Raw genomic sequence first — 18948 nt, forward strand, 5'->3', positions numbered from 1 at the left:
TCACCTCTTCTTGCTTCTAGTGCAAAAAGATGTATAAATACATGTTTGGGTAGAAAAAATATATGAAAAAAAATGTCTTTGGTAGTGATTGAGTTAATGAGAATACAACAAAACACTATTGCATGGAACATGGAGCATTTGTAGTCATTTGTGCTCCACGAACAGTGAACGAGACCTGGAATGTCATTATTTTCCATCAGTGCAAGCCTCAAGCCACAAGCTAATCTACATAAAATTGCTGTCAAAGGCCAAAGAAAATATGCAATATTCAAAACCCTCCCCAGTTGCCATACAGTATAGCGTTCTTGATGGCAGCAATGTCGAGTAAAAAAAATCCTTGCATAAACAGAAAGGATTGTAAATGCGCATAAAGCACAGTTAAACATTGGCAAGAAAAAAAAAAAGATCAGCTGCTGGGGAAAGGGAAGTAAAGATACCAGAAGAACAAAGCAGAGAAGAAAATCTGTTCTCTGTGTTCATGTCTGCAGACCCAGAAGGATAGGATGGCTGGATGCCAGAATGACAGAAATGAGGGAATGTTCTGGATAAAATCGATGCTATTCTCCTTATTACACAGCAGCTGACCACCAAAGCCGGCGTGTTACGGTTATGTTACGGTTACATGGCCGCCGCTTTTATAACTCAAGACTACTCGACCTAAGTGGCATTACAATATTAGTTGGTGTTAATTATTAGTCACTTTCTTTGTTTCCACAAAGTCTGCGCTGTTTTGGCTCATTTGCATACTAACAGTGATTGGATGTTTGGGATTGTATGAGGCCATTAAAACCGATGTCTGCATGAAACGTGTACGCTTGTGTGAAATCCCACTTGGCGCAGTCGTTCCAAAAGGACGGGGATGCCGGCTAGTCTCTTAGCGGTCCTCTGGTAGTCACGGTAACGCAGCACCAGGCGCACCAGCTCTGGATCTCTGACACTGACGGCCTCCTGAAGAACTGAGGGAGAGGGAAAAAAAAAAGAAAGGGTAAAGTCGAGGCAATCACTCGGGCCTCATTTAAAATTGATGCGCGTGAGCAATTTAAGGAGGCAGTCAGAAACTGAAGTAGGTTGAAGGGGAAAACCTGCAGTAATAAATTTGTGCATTGTTGGTCGCCGGTCGTCAGGTAGCCACTTTAATGCTCATCTCCCAGGCTGTTCTACACCTAAAATAATTATTATTTCATCATTAAATATCCTCTCGCTGCAGTGGTGTGATAATGTGTTTCAAGTAATGCCAACAGTAAAATATGGTGGTGGTAGTGTAATGGTCTAAGGCTGTTTTGCTGCTTCAGGACATGGAGGAATTGCTGTTATAAATGGAAATATGAATTATACTGTCAAAAAAATAAAAAAATCCTGGAGAATATCCGTTCATGGGCAGCACGGCGGTCAAGTGGTTAGCGCTCAGACCTCACAGCTAGGAGACCAGGCTTCAATTCCACCCTCTGCATGTTCTCCTCGTGCATGCGTGGGTTTTCTCCAGGTACTCCGGTTTCCTCCCACATTCCAAAAAAACATGCTAGGTTAATTAGCGACTCCAAATTGTCCATAGGTATGAATGTGAGTGTGAATGGTTGTTTGTCTATATGTGATTGGCTGGCGACCAGTCCACGGTGTACACCGCCTCTCGCCGGAAGACAGCTGGGATAGGCTCCAGCACCCCCCGCGACCCTCGTGAGAAAAAGCGGTAGAAAATGAATGAATGAATGAATGAATGAATGAAAAAATTTTTTTACAGCCATACACTGAAATCCATTCTATTAAGATGCTAATGCATGACATTAAAAAGGCAGTTCAGCATAATGCGGCTGAATTGCAACAATTCTGCAAAGGCCCTGTGAGGTACTCATTGCAATTTATCGCAGATGCTTGATTGCAGTTGTTACTGCTAAGGATGGCCCAACCAGTTATTGGATTTTGCCCTTTGCACACAGGTCCATGTTGGCTTGGATTATTATTATTTTTTGTTTAAAAGCTACATTTTGTGTCCAGTTGTGTTGTCAATGACTAATGTCACAAAAAACGACACTAACTAAACAACGTGGTGGTGTTATTAAGATGGAAAGTCATGTTTTAAGCAGATAAGCGACAATAAAGGTAGATTTCTGCATGTCCATATTTGGACATGTCATGCATGTCCAAATATTGCAATGACCATAATAATAGTGAACAATAAACAGTGCTCAGTGGGGGTCGTAATACTCCTTATTAGCTCTTGAGGACTCTAACCCGGTATTAAATATGCACATATCACAAATAAATAAAACACACTCACCAGTCCAGCCGTTGCGGTTCTCCTTGCTGACATCAGCTCCATGCTCTAACAGGACTCTGGCACAGTCCAGGTGGCCCAGTGTGACAGCAAGATGCAAAGGAGTCCTCCCACGGGGGTCCAGAGACTCTAAATCAGTCTGGGTCGGGGAAAAGAAAAAAAAAAAAAAGTTGAAAGTCATACAGTATGACACACTGCACAATTTGGATTTATAATAGTGTGCCTCCCACTGGTAGGTGACAAGGAAAGGGTTGGAGGAACTTGGCAGCAGAAAGGTGGAGAGAATGATGGTGACAGGTGCTAATTGATCTATCAGCACGCCATTGTTACTGGTCGCTACTCTGCTGCGGCGTCTTGCTTATTTTTGGGGCTGCAATTGTATGAAACAAGGTACTCGTGTCAATGTGACCCCATCTGTTGGTTGTAGTATCCAGTATATGTTAGGGGTGAGCGAGTACACTGCTATATGTATTTGTTCACCCATTTAAATTATCTGTGTTGTATCTGTACTCGGAGTGGACAAGGTATAAACTGTAAGTGGGCGTGGTTTTAACCAGGAATTTGGATTTACTATATTATATAATATATATTATATTTAGTAGTAGTACAAGCAAAGCTTTCCAACTGATAGTATACCACCAGCCAAATTATAAGCAAGATGAAAGAAAAAAATGCATTATCGAAGCCTGCCACGGCATGTCCAACACGATAGAGTGCAAAAAAAGTTATTCTCCCATCCAGTGTGGAAGTGGTACATTTTGAGCTTCTTATTTCATGCTTCTTTCACAGTCCATTTGAAACACTTAAGTTTACAGTAAGTAAATTGGAGAGGACAACTAGTTAGCTCGTTAGCTTGCAATACTAGCAACTAGCAGATGGCAAATGTGGTGTAAACAAAGAATAGGAGTGTAAAAGTGACTGTATTATATTGTAAATTATAATTATATTTATGAAGTCATAAAAATGTTTTTTGCAAATACTGAATCCTACTTTGCAGAAATTCACAAATTCAAACCGCCGTAAATGAGGGGATGAGCCTCACTATTACTACTGGACTGTGAGGATATTGTATTTTTTTAGATTGTATATGTAGAACATTGTATTTTCATATTTCCTTACATTTTGAGGTGGTTGATCAACACGTTTATTTTTTTTATTATTATTTTTTTTTTACAATAAAAACGCCATAATATCAGCAAACTCGACTAGCCTTTCTGCACATAGCCACACACACAGATGTCTGGAAATGACAAACATTTTTAACATAACTGCCAGGCCACTTTTTGACATGGAAAGGGTGCTTTTCTTTAAATTACGGTTTCATTTAATTATTGTATTTATTTTTTTACAACTGTATTTTATGTCCATGTATTCTGTAAACAGTGTGAGTGACTAAAGAGTTAATTTAGGTCTTAAAACTGATTTGCACCAAAACATGACTTTCGATACCGCCTAGGAATTGCTAGGGTTGTAAAAATAATAAACCCCCCCCATGTAGGCGGTAGGTGGCCACCTAACAAGAAGATGCTGTTCAAAAGCTATGTTCAACATAACTTAATGGAGCCTATCTATGTGATGACAATCTATTGTAGTCACTCCGCACTTAAGACGCCACCTTGGAGACGCCGCGAGTGATAACAAGGCAAACCTAAAGGGAGAAAATGTGGATGACATGCCACTGCAAGTGATGCGGGGGGCGGGTAAAATTGGGAGGGGTGGAGATCTGCAAAGTAGAGCATGAGGCGGGGGGTGAGCTGGAGGAGAGAACAACAAGAGAGGCTCCCTCAGGTGCTGATGTCGACCAGGGAACAGGCAGAAGAACCACTGTTGCATTGCAGGAGAAACAACACACATGTTATTTTGTTTGTGTGTGCGTGTTGTTGTGTGATATGCAAATGAAGCCACTTTTCTGTGCATGGATGTATGTATGTGAAAGAAGTAGTTGTGTCTCCTGAAGGACACGGTGGGGAATTTTACAACACAAATCACGGTTCCATTGTTTGACAGCAAGACCTCGCATCGACATATTTGTGGTGAGAGATTCCTGCCCAACTATTGTTGAGAATATATACACAAAAAACATTTGGCTTCGATTTCATTCTTGCATTTACATGGCACACGTGTCTCTGAGCCAACAATCCATTCATGCGCTCCTCCTAAGCAGCTGTGTTTAATGCTGGTGATTATCAGTTTAAGCCCATTTTACAGCTGTACTCCATTTCAATTACTATGGATACCAGAGCTGGGAGTGAAGGGCTGAGATGGAGAGACGCAAGAGAAGCCAGAGGGGTAACGCAAGCATAAACTGACACATGGAAGAAGATGGATGGAGAAATTACAACAAAAAAGTGTGGCTGATTACAGAGGAAAAGAGCATGTACTGTAAAGGCTACAATGCTCGCAGAAAGAAATGTGTATTGGAAGGTTTTTGTATAACATAAAACTAGCCAAGAGGGCAACCACGGTGAGTATATTTTTTAAAAAAAATTATACGGGCTGCATGGTGACAGAGTGGTTAGGGCGTAGGCCACACAGCTAGGAGACCCGAATTTGATTTCCACCCTCTGGCATCTCTGTGTGGAGTTTGCACGTTCTCCCCGTGCATGCGTGGGTTTTCTCCGGGTATTCCTTTATTTTTTTTTGTCAAAGTAATTTTTTGCAGAAATCATAACAATTATTCATTCATTCATTTTCTACCACTTTTTCCTCACCAGGGTCGCGGGGGTGCTGGAGCCTATCCCAGCTGTCTCCGGGCGAGAGGCGGGGTACACCCTGGACTGGTGGCCAGCCAATCACAGGGCACATATAGACAAACATCATTCACACTCACATTCATACCTTTCAGAACCATTCAGAACATGCAAACTCCACACAGAGATGGCCGAGGGTGGAATTGAACCCTGGTCTCCTAGCTGTGAGGCCTGCGCGCTAACCACTAGACCACCGTGCCGCCCTATAACAATTATATTATATACAAAATAATCACAAAAACACACATATTTTCTCTAACTATATCTACTACATTGGGTAATACCATTGTAAAAGTGACTCTAGGTGTGTTTTTTCATGTCCAATAATGCTAAAAACCGTAAAGATATTTTCTATGCTACAAATATGAAAATACTCCATTTATAAATAAGGCAGAAATTCACTGGAACCAATTGAAACCATGATAAGTGAGGGATTACTGTATACGGCCAACAAATAATTGCTAGCAGGAGGTAACGGAGGGGGAGGAGTGAGCCAGCGTAATGTGCAGGGGCGCCTCCGTGCAGCAGTATAATTTATTTATTTATTTTCCTCCCACATTCCAAAAACACGCTAGGTCAATTGGCGACTCCAAATTGTCCATCTCAGTCTGGCCTCTAACATGTAATGTCGCTCTGATGTACTCCTTCCTGATCCTATCCATCCTGGTCACTCCCAATGAGAACCTCGGCATCCTTATCTCCAGTTCTGCTTCCTATTGTGTCAGGAAGGACATCCGACATAAAAATGTTGCCAACACAATTATGCAAATCAAACTTTTGGTTAATTGTAAAGGTTAATTAGCGACTCCAAATTGTCTGTAGGTATGAATGTGAGAAGTGATCCAAATATTGATAGTATCGATACCAATGATAGTATCAGTATGGTAATGAGATTGATATCGTTCAGTTTTTGTGTATATTTTTTTTTTTACCAATATCTGTTTTTTGTTTTGTTTTTCATATTGTTAAATTGGCCACCGGTCAAGGGTGTACCCCGCTTCTCGCCCCAAGACAGCTGGGATAGGCTCCAGCATACCCGCGACACTTGTGAGGATAAGCGGTAGAAAATGAATGAATGAATGAAATTTTTTTACAGCCATAAATTCCATTCACTGTCAGTCAGGTCTTTTTACTTCCAATGCATAATATAACTTTATTGGCAGTACAAAAATAAATAAATACTAAAAAGTTTCTGTGCTGTACTCTACTAGTAATGACTGCAGCAAAATGGAGAGAGAGGAACATCAAATGAACCGACGCTGCCTTTATTGTCGGTTCTATTTCTCCGGCCTGCTCATAGAATAAAAAAAAAACAACACAAAGGTTCAGGAAATAAATGTCATCCCGTCGTATATTTATCCCAGACAGATTTATTTACAGCATCAACTGATGAAATGAGACGGATTTAGGCTTGAAACAGTCTTTCGAGTCAATGGCGGCTCTTTATTGTCTCCCAAATAGCCGTAGTCCTATTTTTATTCTAAGCTGGTCGCCAAAGACGGAGAGGAGCATTATGCCACACATGCATCATTACCTTTAAGCTCTCTCTTTGTGCCTTCGCTGCCAAGGCTGCAAGATGGAGTATCTTGTTTTGGGGCAAACAGGCTTACTTTTAGTAATATCCATTGATTTGGGTTGTTTTGGTTTTTTTTTGTCCATTCGTCCAAAGGCCGGAGTTCACTGATGCTGACTCAATCTGTGTATTAGCTCAACTCAAAGGGATTGAGGTCATGGTTCTGTGCAACAAAGATGTTTGTTTTTCCACAACAAATTGATCCAAGCATTTATTTTTATGGGCGAGGTTTTGTGCACTGGGGCAAAATCATGCTGGAGTAGAAAAGTGTTGGTAAGAGTTGCAGGCAAGAATTGTCCTAAATACCTTTTGGAGTTGAATAATAATTAATTCATTCATTCATTCATTTTCTACCGCTTATCCTCACGAGGGTCACGGGGGTGCTGGAGCCTATCCCAGCTGTCTTCGGGCGAGAGGCGGGTTACACACTGGACTGATCGCCAAAAAAAAAAACAGTTTACCATTTAGATACATTTTTAACATTTTAAGTCTTGTGCTGGAAGATACAGCCATCCCAATTAGAACGGACATTGTAAGTGCCATCGCCAGGGCACATATAGACAAACAACCATTCACACTCACATTCATAGCTATGGACAATTTGGAGTGGCCAATTAACCTAGCATGTTTTTTTTGGAATGTGGGAAGAAACCGGAGTACCCGGAGAAAACCCACGCATGCACGGGGAGAACATGCAAACTCCACACAGAGGGTGGCCGAGGGTGGAATTGAGCCCTGGTCCTCCTAGCTGTGAGGTCTGTGCGCTAACCACTAGACCGCCGTTCCGCCCTTGAATAATAATATCTTTAGATATTTTTTTTAATTGTTGTTGACTTCCATCAACAATATCAATAGTCCGTTCTAATTGGGATGGCTGTATCTTCCAGCACAAGACTTAAAATGTTAAAAATGCATCTAAATGGTACACTCTTTTTGTTTTTTTGTTAACTCATCATCATGCATGTTATATTATGTTATTTCACATTATGTTACACTATCCTATGTTATGTTACTATAACAATATTTGTTTGAATGCGGACAGTTAAAACCTGTTACGTATGAGACACCTCCTCGTGAACTGTACGCACTAACACCCAAATTACGACACGAGCACCACTTTAGGCTGTTAAGTGCTAATGTCCTCCCTGCCATTACAGACTGACCTGCAGAAATTTGCGACCGACACGATGTATTTATGTAATCACTGGTTGGGGGTTTGAGGAGCAACACAACACATAAAAACTGTTTGTAGCGCTACTGTACTGTGAAATATGCACTTTAAGCAATGCTAAAGGCTATTTCTGATCTTGGTTTAGCAATAAGAGCAATATAATTACCTTTGAAAACAAAGACGGATGAAGAACCAGGAATGAAAGTGTCATTTCTTGCCATATTTGCAAGACTAGGCGGAAATTCACTTGGTCTAGAACCAATTACCCGCAATAAAAACCATTATAACAATATATGATTTGAATAATTTGTTCAATTACACTAAATTGTATTTATTTTTTTTAATTCAACAGCTTATTATATGACCCTTATATAGTCCATTTTTGTCCGTCCCCCCCTCTCAGTGGTGAGTTCAGAGACTGCATTATTGATGGACATCTCTAGCACTGGCATCTGCTCTTTTCTCACTTCCCCCCCAGCCCCCCCCTCCCCCTTCTCCCTTCCCCAGCTTGACAGGTACTTAGGCCAACATCAATCTTTCATTTAAACGCTACACACATACACAAATTGTGCATATATACACACTACGTCACTTTCCCAAAATGTTTGTTCGTGTCCACATGGGAGGAGAAAGTGGCGACCAGGATGGAGAGCACATATAAAAATAAGTTTCACTTCCCCGGCAACAAACGCTAAACCATGATTCGTGACTTTGTTTCAGGACAAGATACAAGAAACGGAGGAAATAAATCAGTGAATTGGCAAAAAGTATCAGAACTGAGATTTACCTGCATTAAGAGGAGAAATAAAAACGCTGACCTACATTTCAGAATATATTTGCCGTTTCTCTGTTTCACTGCATTGGTTTCCTGTCAGATCCTGACATGGGGGGAAAAAGAGCCCCCAAAAAGGCAACTTGGTCCCTGTCATACTGAGTTCCTTTTGAAGCTTCTATTATGGCGATGACACACCGGGACGGAGCAGGAGGGGAACGCACAAACTGACACCACCAAATTGAAAGGTCATCGTGCCATACCGCCATATTGGCTATTTCATTGACACCGTCAGAGAGGTATTACGGAGGACAGAAATGGTCTACCACTTTTTGTCAAACATCAGATTTGAGACCCTGTGGGGTAATTTCTATGAAAAATCAGTCACTTTATGGCGACATTCGTTGTAGCGTTGTCAACATCATCAACAGAATGATGAGAACATAACTATTGTCTCATTACACACCACTAATCCATGCACACAGTGACTTCCTGTTGAGAGAAAAGTAACCTTTAAAATTGAAACATAGTACTAATTTCCCCAGATTCCAACAGAGCAGCTAACAAAATTGATATATTTTTTTTAAAGATTGTTAACCACAATAACAAATGTTTGCATACGTGCGAAACATGCATTTGAACATGCATCAGATTTCAATTGAATGCATCCCATAATCAGTTCACAGTTCCACATGTCCGAAAGGAGTAGGAAGAAGCAAAGCTTATTAAATCCTACCGCTCCATCTGGTACTTTTACAATCAGTAACTGTTACATTTGTTCACTTCCTGCTTTCCTAATATAGTTTAAGGCGGGGGTCTCAAACTCAATTTACTTGGGGGCCACTGGAGCTCGGGTCTGGGTGAGACTGGTTTAAAAAAAAAAAACAAAAAAAAAACGCATTTATTAAAAACAAAAAAATTTAAAAAACTTCGCTTTGGTTCCAATTTTCTACATTCTATCAATAATAAATAAATATAATAATAACAATAAAACGGCAAATAATAAAAACTTAAGAAACCTCATATAGTTGGTGGGTAGACAAATTATTTTTTTCAGATTAAAATGAACAAAGCATTATTAGAGCCCTGTAGACATGACAAAACACGACTATAGTCACATTTATACTCTTTTTATTTACAACATATTGCGCAACTGCAGGGTCTTGAGACACATGCTAACTCGCAAACTAGAGAGCTAGCGACCTAAACGGTAGCCTTCAAGTTATTTCCTTTCAACTTAAATAGCCAAAAACTTACCACTTCCACATGGATAGGGAGGATAACTATTAACAGTTATTTAACCTTTAACATGAACATTAATCAAATGTAATAATTTTTTCTGGGTACATGATACCATACAGCATCCATATCAAACTTGCGCGGGCCGCACTAACATTAAACTTTCATATCAAGGCGGGGGCCTCAAAGTAGTGTCCTGCGGGCCACATTTGGCCTGCGGGCTGCGTGTTTGAGACCCCTGGTTTAAGGTTTTTTTTTTGGGTATTCTTACCGATTTTATGCAAAGTAGCTCAAACTAAATGTTTTATAATGACACTGTAGGCTGTTTTTTCCATCCAAAACAACTCTAAGGTTCTACCAACTTTCCATGCTCAAGAATTAACTCTGCGTTACATCAGTGAGACAGTTTCAAGCTCCTTGGCTCACATCTTTAAACATGGTGCTCAGGCGCTGAACGCCAAGTTTACCTCTGATCTTGACTTTGTTGGCTCGCTCTAACGAGCAAACGATGAAGACGTGTCACTGTGGACAAGACATTACTCTTCATAATTAAAGTTACTAAACTGAGTCCACACTAACCTTGTATGTGTGTTTTAAGCATTTAAGCCGCAACTACCCCTGACGAATATTTTTGTATACTACTATTCACAATAACTGTCAGCAGTGCTCCCCCTTGGGGCCCTGCCAATGTGGAACAGCTTAACTCGCGTGGAAATTTAATGACCCGTCTAATCCTCTCAGGACAGGAGATAAAATGAGCAATGCCAGGTAAGGTGTTTGATGTCCTATTGCTGGTGGCCCGGAAATCCACAACAAGCTTTAATAAAACGCTACATAAAACCAAGGGTCACGCATCCAGATGGAAAGAAATGGGTGCCATGTTCCATATGACAGATGGGGGGGGGTTTGTGTTGTTTATTTTGGGTCTTCCAGTCATTTCCTGTTCTGTTAATTTTTTATGGGTAATCATTGTTTAATCCATAAAGGTTGAATCGACGCAACTGGACTCTTCTTTCACTTTTCGTGCAAAAGGCTCCTATAGGACAGGGACGAGGATCCCACCACCATCATCTAAATCAGGGGTCTCAAACATGCGGCCCGTGGGCCATATGTGGTCCGCAGGACACTAGTTTGAGGCCCCCGCCTTGATATGAAAGTTTAATGTTAGTGCGGCCCGCGCAAGTTTGATATGGATGCTGTATGGTATCATGTACCCAGAAAAATTATTACGTTTGATTAATGTTCATGTTAAAGGTTAAATAACTGTTAATAGTTATCCTCCCTATCCGTGTGGAAGTGGTAAGTTTTTGGCTTTTTAAGTTTAAAGGAAATAACTTGAAGGCTACCGTTTAGGTCGCTAGCTCTCTAGTTTGCGAGTTAGCATGTGTCTCAAGACCCTGCAGTTGCGCAATATGTTGTAAATAAAAAGAGTATAAATGTGACTATAGTCGTGTTTTGTCATGTCTACAGGGCTCTAATAATGCTTTGTTCATTTTAATCTGAAACAAATAATTTGTCTACCCACCAACTATATGTGGTATCTTAATTTTTAATTATTTGCCGTTTTATTATTATTATTATTATATTTATTTATTTATTACTGATTGATTTTCTTTATTCTTGATTTGTTATATATTTATTTGTCATTTTGTGTAGAAAAATAAAAAGTAAGATATTTGAGAACAGTGGAATGTTTTATCAGAGCTTTTATTGTAGAAAATCGGAACCAAAGCAAAGTTTATTCATTTTTCTGTTTTTAATAAATGCGTTTTTTTTGTTTTTTTTTTTTAAAACCTGATGCGACCCAGTCTCGCCCAGACGCTAGCTCCAGTGGTCCCCAGGTAAATTGAGTTTGAGACCCCTGATCTTAATGGTCCTTTGTCAAATCCACCAGGAGAAGGTCCACAATACCGAGCATGAGGACAGATAAAGAAATTCCGAATTTCCTCTGAACAGGCTACCAAACGGTGCATTTCAAAGCCACTAACACCCTCAGACAAAGCCGGTTTACCCCAAGGACAAAATCCAGAGAAGCAAACTCAGCAATGTTGTTTATGCAGTGCAGCGTAGCGAGGAGTACGATGACATATACCGTACATAGAAGAGACCAAACAACCATTACACAAACAAATGGAAAATGGAGAGCAGTTTCTTCTGTCGCCCAGTCCATTTGCATCTCAAAAAGAAGGAACATTCCTTTTGAGGACAATAATATCCGAATTCTGGATAGAGAGGACCGCTAGCTTTCAACAATGTTCTGACATCTTGCCTTCATTCAATGGAACGAGTGGCCACTAATGATTTTTTTTTGTTTTTTTGCCACCAGGAACACAAGGCTCATTCTCCAGCCTCACTGGACACACCCACCAGGGACCTAAACAGGTAAACTTAACATATAGGATTTTAGAACTGAAAACAATTTTTGTAGGTCAGACATCCTCAACAAAGAAGAACATTCATCCATTTTCTATGCCGCTGTCAGATAAAAAATGTTTTTACTGATGTTTCATAATACAAACATCGAATTTTGGGGCCTCTGGACTGCTGCACACTGGAGAGGACTGATTTGTTTCAGGTCGGGAGTGATGCTGGTAGCAACCACAAAAGAAGGAGAGGGACAGGCGGCTCCAACACTTGAAGAAGACGGCGATGAATGACTTTTCCGGTAGGCTACTGTTTAACTAGTCTTATTATGGTAATGGTAATGATTTTATTTCATTTGAACATGCATCAGATTACAATTGAGTGCATCCCATAATCAGTTCACAGTTCCACATGTCCGAAAGGAGTAGGAAGAAGCAAAGCTTATTAAATCCTACCCCTCCATCTGGTACTTTTACAATCAGTAACTGTTACATTTGTTCACTTCCTGCTTTCTATAATACAGTTTAAGGGTTTTTTTTTTAAATAATGTACCTTGTACCGAAGTACAAGGTGATATGAGTATCCAATGCCATAATGGGTACCATAGTAAGTGTCAATATAGTGATATATATAGCACATCATGACTGGTTCAAGACTCTTCATCCTTGTATTTAGCAAACATCAACTGCTTGTATTGTTTCTTGAATTGGCTCATCGTTGTGCATTGTTTGATTTCCTTACTCAATCCATTCCATAGTTTGATTCCACATACTGAAATGCTATGGCTAGCATAACGTAGTCCTAGCATAGAAGTGTTTCAAATGTACTTCTTCCCTGAGATCCTATTTCTCCTCTCCTTTTTAGCTAATTGGTTATTTTTAGCCTTATGCATTATTTTAGCTGTTTGAAGATGTTTGGTTTTTTTTTGGGATTACACGTAATGTTTGGAAAATGTTTGGAAAAAAGCATTAATTTAATTTCAAGTGTAAGAAATCTAATACTAAATATTCCAAGTTACAACATAGACACCTGTTCGGTGCGGCCTATATTTGTACATTCTTTTTGATTTTAGTGGGTGTGGCTTAAATACAGGTACACTCTAAAATCCAGAAATGATGCTACTGTATACGGTGCTACTATGGGAACCTTAATTTCCCAGAGGGCGCATGCCCAAAGAATCAATAACATTCTATCTAATCTAATTCAATGTAATCTCATTTTATTCACTTGCAAGAAAAGAAGTTAACAAGATAAATGCATGGAAGTACAATGCCGGTTGAAGCCCTCCTTATGTCCGTTTCTTGAAAAAAACAGGAACAGTGGCACGTAACAACATCTCAAGTCTTTATTGCTCTGGCGATACATCTCTAGATACGACAGTACCCCCCCTTCTGGTTTCAATCTACAGAAGTATTGCCTCACATACTGTTATTAAACGCATGTTTAATTACAAAATGTATCGACACTCGCCACTAATGAATAATATTGATGATGGATAGATCGCCTCCATCACCGGCTAAGCGGCACCGCTTGCCTGTTATAATTCCAGTAATGATTGACTACAAGTCACATCATTAAATGTATGTTTTATTGTACCGTACATCTATTGTCTGGATCTTAACTTGCAGTTGTTTCAACCAGTACTTTCGCCCTCCTTTTCTTTCGCCAATCGAATCTCATTTGCATTCGCTTTTATTGTTTCCTGTCAATCTTAAGCTTGCTCTGTCGCTTCCTGTTAAAAGCTTTCTGCAACTTAACTAAATCTGACCCCAACCGTGGCTTCTGTTCGTGGCTTGACTCCGCTGCAATTAGGACTTGGGTTTCAATACCCAGAGGAAAGTAAGAGGGTGGGGTTGATCAATAAGGAAGAGGGATGGCGGCAAAGCAACAAGAAACGAGAGGTGGGTCACAGACAAATGTGTGAGCGCTAATTTATAGCTCGTTCCCTCGAGTCGGCAGATAAATCTTATAATGCTGATTTAACATAAGCGGTGGTTGCATCATATACGCTCTTTCCGACTATGATTAGTATTTATTTTTGTCTACATGTGTACAGATGCATATATGACTGCATAGCAAATATTTAAAAAAACAGAAAATACTATGCTTGATTCTTATAAATCACAACAACATTGCAAAAACAAATACTCTTAATTGTTGCTATTTTCCTCTTTACCCTGAAATGGACCTGAATAGTATCGATATCGAATCAATAAAAAATTAGATTCATATTTCTCAGTTTGCTTCTGTGTTTATTTACACATTTATGTGTGCTTTTGTTGTGTAGTTCAAATATATTGTATATATTTATATATTGTTACGTAGTCTACAAAGAGAATAAGTCATTGGACACATACTGTATCACCCAATACAGTAAACATAACAGGAGAAAATTAGCCATTTAAGACTGGAGACTATAAGACTTGTGTTTGTGTGTGTTGCTACAAATGTTTTCCTTAAGGGAGCAGAGTGAGTGACGGACAGGAAGTGTGTTCAGAGTTTAGTTTCAGAAAAAAAATCACTAAATCATTCCATGAAAAATACATCAATTTTCCGAGAGGCGAGGTACACCCTGGACTGGTTGGTGGCCAGCCAATCACAGGGCACATATAGACAATCAACCATTCACACTCACATTCATACCTATGGACAATTTGGAGTCGCTAATTAACCTAGCATGTTTTTGGAATGTGTGGAGGAAATCGGAGTACCCGGAAAAAACCTACACATGCATGGGGAGAACATGCAAACTCCACACAGAGATAGCCGAGGGTGGAATTGAACTCGGGTCTCCGAGCTGTGAGACCTGCGTGCTAACCGCTTGTCAGCCATGCAGCCCCACAATAATAATAATAATAATAATAATAATAATAATAATAAAAATGTGTTTACATAGCAGTTAAAAAACAAAATAAAAAGCCTAAAAAACCATTCACATTCATACCTATGGTATAACCACTTGTCCACCATGTGGCCCTCAATGAAAAAACTAAAAAATAGTAAAAAATATCACAATGAGTATAAATACTAGCTCTGTACGTCCAACTCTTCATTCCACACAGCCAGATTAGAGTTGATCCCTATAAACTGCTCACATGGCACACTGAATTAAACTGTTATGTTGTGACACTGAACAAGACAACCGAATGGGGAAAACGCAATGAATGGAAAGAAAACAACTTTGTGTCATTTCCCGCTTTTGTCTTGAGATAACCCATTTATGCCTGTCAGGCTGACTCTGCTCATGGGCAAAGCACCCCTTCTCTTCACCACCATGTATGTCCCTCCTCTTGCCTCCTTCGCTACATGTTGGCCACTTGCTTTCATTTTCCACTGCCTTTGCCAGCAATGTTGTTTACACTAGAGATTACAGTTGAATACTTGTATTCTAAAGCTCTGCATGCCTTTAAATTGGACTCCTCCTTGAAATGGAGTATTTTTTTTTTCTTTTTGCCTGAGCAATACTACCTCTAGTAGGTTCCAGCACAACCTGGAACTGCATTATTGGGAGTAAGTATGAGTGTATACAGTCAAAACTTGGTCTTTAAACGTTCTAGTTTTCATATGATTCGGACATCAGAGCAATTTTCCCTACTTTTTGTACACCGAAACAAACACTGTTTAAAGTGCCTAAACAAAGCACAACGCGCTTTAATGACTCTGTTTTTATTTTTTTTGCATTTTTTTTTGTTGTTGTTTTTTTTTTTTGCATTTTTCTTGTTGTATTTTTATTTTATTTTTTGCATTTTTTTTTTTGAGTCAGCTAAATAACCTGCCATGGGACCAAAGAAAGTTGTACTAACAATTTGAAAAAGAAAATAATAAACCCTCATCACGTACGAACATAGTGTTTTGTTAATACGTATGTTTAGGTAACTGGAACAATTTAATTAGATTTAGATTTAGATTAGATTATTTCCTGAGAAAAATTGCTTTGGTTTTCATATACTTCAGTTTTCATTTAAAACAAATTAATAATGGAAACTAAGTAAAGACCACCGGCACGGCGGTCAAGTGGTTAGCGTGCAGACCTCACAGCTAGGAGACCAGGGTTCAATTCCACCCTCGGCCATCTCTGTGTGTTTGCATGTTCTCCCCGTGCATGCGTGGGTTCTCTCCGGTTTCCTCCCACATTCCAAAAACATGCTAGGTTAATTGGCCACTCCAAATTGTCCATCGATGTGAGTGTGAATGGTTGTTTGTCTATATGTGCCCTGTGATTGGCTGGCCACCAGTCCAGGGTGTACCCCGCCTCTCGCCCGAAGACAGCTCGTTTTAAAATATCTAAAAGAGGATGTATTGATCTGTATTATCTACTCATGTCATTAACAGCAGTTCCTCGTCTTATTGAGTTGAACAAACGGTCATAAATCAGAGCTGTCGTGCAATAAATAACAGAACACTGCTGCTATTGTTGTTGACTTTGTGTCACCATAGCCCAAATGTAACATTCTAATGTCTAGCATGTAATAGCATAGGAACTCTCACAATGAGCTTGATTGTAATAATAAACTTGTGTGCAAGGGGAACTACATATAATTCCTCTTTTGTGTGCCCATTTTCTTTCTGCCATCGTGCTTCTGAAAACAGTCCAACTAGAATTGAACAGTGGAGGTGCATGCATGTGGTAAAATGACGAAAAAAGCTCCGGTGAACCTAATGAGGATTAAACGACATAGATAATGAATGAATGAATGAATGAAAGCATAAAATGGCTAAATGAACTAAAAATACAAATATAAGGCATTCAAAAGACTCAATCACAGACTGACGTAGTATTCTACTCCACTCACTTGGAGTCAATATTACTGTCATGTTCAGAGAGACACACAAACACCAGACTTGACAAGTGATTGCGCTACTCTTCAAGTCGTAACGCACAGCAAGCTGAAATGACATCACTTCCTGTCCACCACTCACGCTTACTTATATCATAAATGGATTATGTCTACTATATTGGGTGATGCAAGTGTAAAGGTGACTATAGGGGTGTTAGTTCATGTCCAGAGGGCTCTAATAATGTTAAAAGCCATATTTAGAAGGTCGTGAAAGGGTTTTCGATGCTCTAACTGGAAAAAATATTCAATTTATAAATAAGGAATCCTTTACTTATCACAGTCGGGTCTGGAACCAACCGGGATAAACGAGGGCTAACAGTATAGATAGTATTTTCTGTATTTTCCGCCCCGCTTTTGCTCATGTTTTAACTGTGTATTAACCAATCAATGTTGTATTTTAACGTATCTTTTATTCTGTTTACTTGCTTTATTCAACTTCATTCTTCTGTAAAGTGTCTTTGAGTATCTTGAAAAGCGCTATACAAATAAAATTTATTATTATTATTATAAAGAGAACGTGCCCCCTTCTGACCCGGTCCCCCAAAGCTATTTGCAAGAAATGAAAAAAGAAAATGAACAAAAAAATAACAAAATAAATATTAATATTTATCTATTTGACTGTATTTTAGTCAGCGTCTCAGCAGCCATCAACCTCACCGCACGTCAGTGCTTGACAGATGGTGTTGGCATGTAGTCTATTTGTTCTTTGTGTGCGGATGCAGTGACGGTTACATTGGTAAGTGAGGGAGTAGAATCGTATGACTATGAAAAGGGAGAGCGATGATGATGATGATGACGGCAAAATGATACATCACTTAATCGTTCCATTTGAAACAAGAAAGACAAGAAAGGCTTGTTTGAACCGTGATATTTATAGACGACCTTACGGTACATGTGAGCAGAACAACAAGAAGCGAGGAGAACTTTCTGTTTTACTACCCGTCTTCCTGTCTCATCACCACTTGCTCTGATGTGACATCAGACCGAGTTGGCTGAGAACTGGGAGTTAGGATCAGGGAGAGTATTTTCCTGGAGCTGACGTGAAAGGAACATTGAATACGTTGTGTGTGTGAGAGGAATTGAAAATGACCCATTTTCTCTTTCTTTGTAACGCTTTCTCTCTCTTTTTACACTTTCCTTTAAACCAGGGGTCTCAAACTCAATTTACCTGGAGGCCACTGGGGCTCAGGTCTGAGCAAGGCTGGGCCGCATCAGGTTTTCCAAAATAAAACAAACTCATTTATTAAAAACAGAATAATATACAAAGTTTTTCAGTGCTTTGGTTCCGATTTTCTACAATAAAAGCTCTGATAAAACATTCCACTGTTCTCAAATATCTTAATTTTTATTTTTCTGCACAAAATAAGATGAAAAATAAATAAATCAAGAATAAAGAAAATCAATCAGTAATAAATAAATAGATATAATAATAATAATAAAATGGCAAATAATAAAAACTTAAGAAACCACATATAGTTGGTGGGTAGACAAATGATTTTTTTCAGATTAAAATGAACAAAGCATTATTAGAGCCCTGTAGACATGACAAAACACGACTATAGTCACATTTATACTCTTTTTATTCAACATATTGTGCAACTGCAGGGTCTTGAGACACATGCTAACTCGCAAACTAGAGAGCTAGCAACCTAAACGGTAGCCTCCAAATTATTTCCTTTAAACTTAAATAGCCAAAAACTTACCACTTCCACACGGATAGGGAGGATAACTATTAACAGTTATTTAACCTTTAACATGAACATGAATCAAACGTAATAATTTTTTCTGGGTACATGATAGCATACAGCATCCATATCAAACTTTCATATCAAGGTGGGGGCCTCAAACTAGTGTCCTGCGGGCCACATTTGGCCCGCGGGCTGCGTGTTTGAGACCCCTGCTTTAAACATTCTTTTGTGGACTCATGGTGCGGTATCAATTTAAAAAAAAAATACTTTTGGGAGGTAAC

General features: G+C 39.3%; 2 protein-coding genes across 5 annotated transcripts in view; one reads left to right on the plus strand and one right to left on the minus strand.

Moving 5' to 3' along the window:
* Nucleotides 1-18948, minus strand: part of ankrd13b (ankyrin repeat domain 13B) — a 38836-nt gene that overhangs the window by 16292 nt on the left and 3596 nt on the right. For both annotated transcript variants that reach the window (XM_058080753.1, XM_058080754.1), the window contains exons 2-3: nt 2276-2411; nt 832-956 (exon numbers count right to left, since the gene is read on the minus strand). In XM_058080753.1, coding sequence (XP_057936736.1) covers nt 832-956; nt 2276-2411 — 261 coding nt within the window. The remainder of the gene's footprint in view (nt 1-831; nt 957-2275; nt 2412-18948) is intronic.
* git1 (G protein-coupled receptor kinase interacting ArfGAP 1) overlaps nt 1-18948 on the plus strand; it is a 45585-nt gene that overhangs the window by 1025 nt on the left and 25612 nt on the right. For all 3 annotated transcript variants that reach the window (XM_058080749.1, XM_058080750.1, XM_058080751.1), the window contains exons 3-4: nt 12104-12159; nt 12353-12442. In XM_058080749.1, the coding sequence (XP_057936732.1) occupies nt 12427-12442 (16 nt within the window). In that variant the 5' untranslated portion in view covers nt 12104-12159; nt 12353-12426. The remainder of the gene's footprint in view (nt 1-12103; nt 12160-12352; nt 12443-18948) is intronic.

This window comes from Doryrhamphus excisus, chromosome 8 (assembly GCF_030265055.1).
Source record: "Doryrhamphus excisus isolate RoL2022-K1 chromosome 8, RoL_Dexc_1.0, whole genome shotgun sequence".
Taxonomy (NCBI): Eukaryota; Metazoa; Chordata; class Actinopteri; order Syngnathiformes; family Syngnathidae; genus Doryrhamphus; species Doryrhamphus excisus.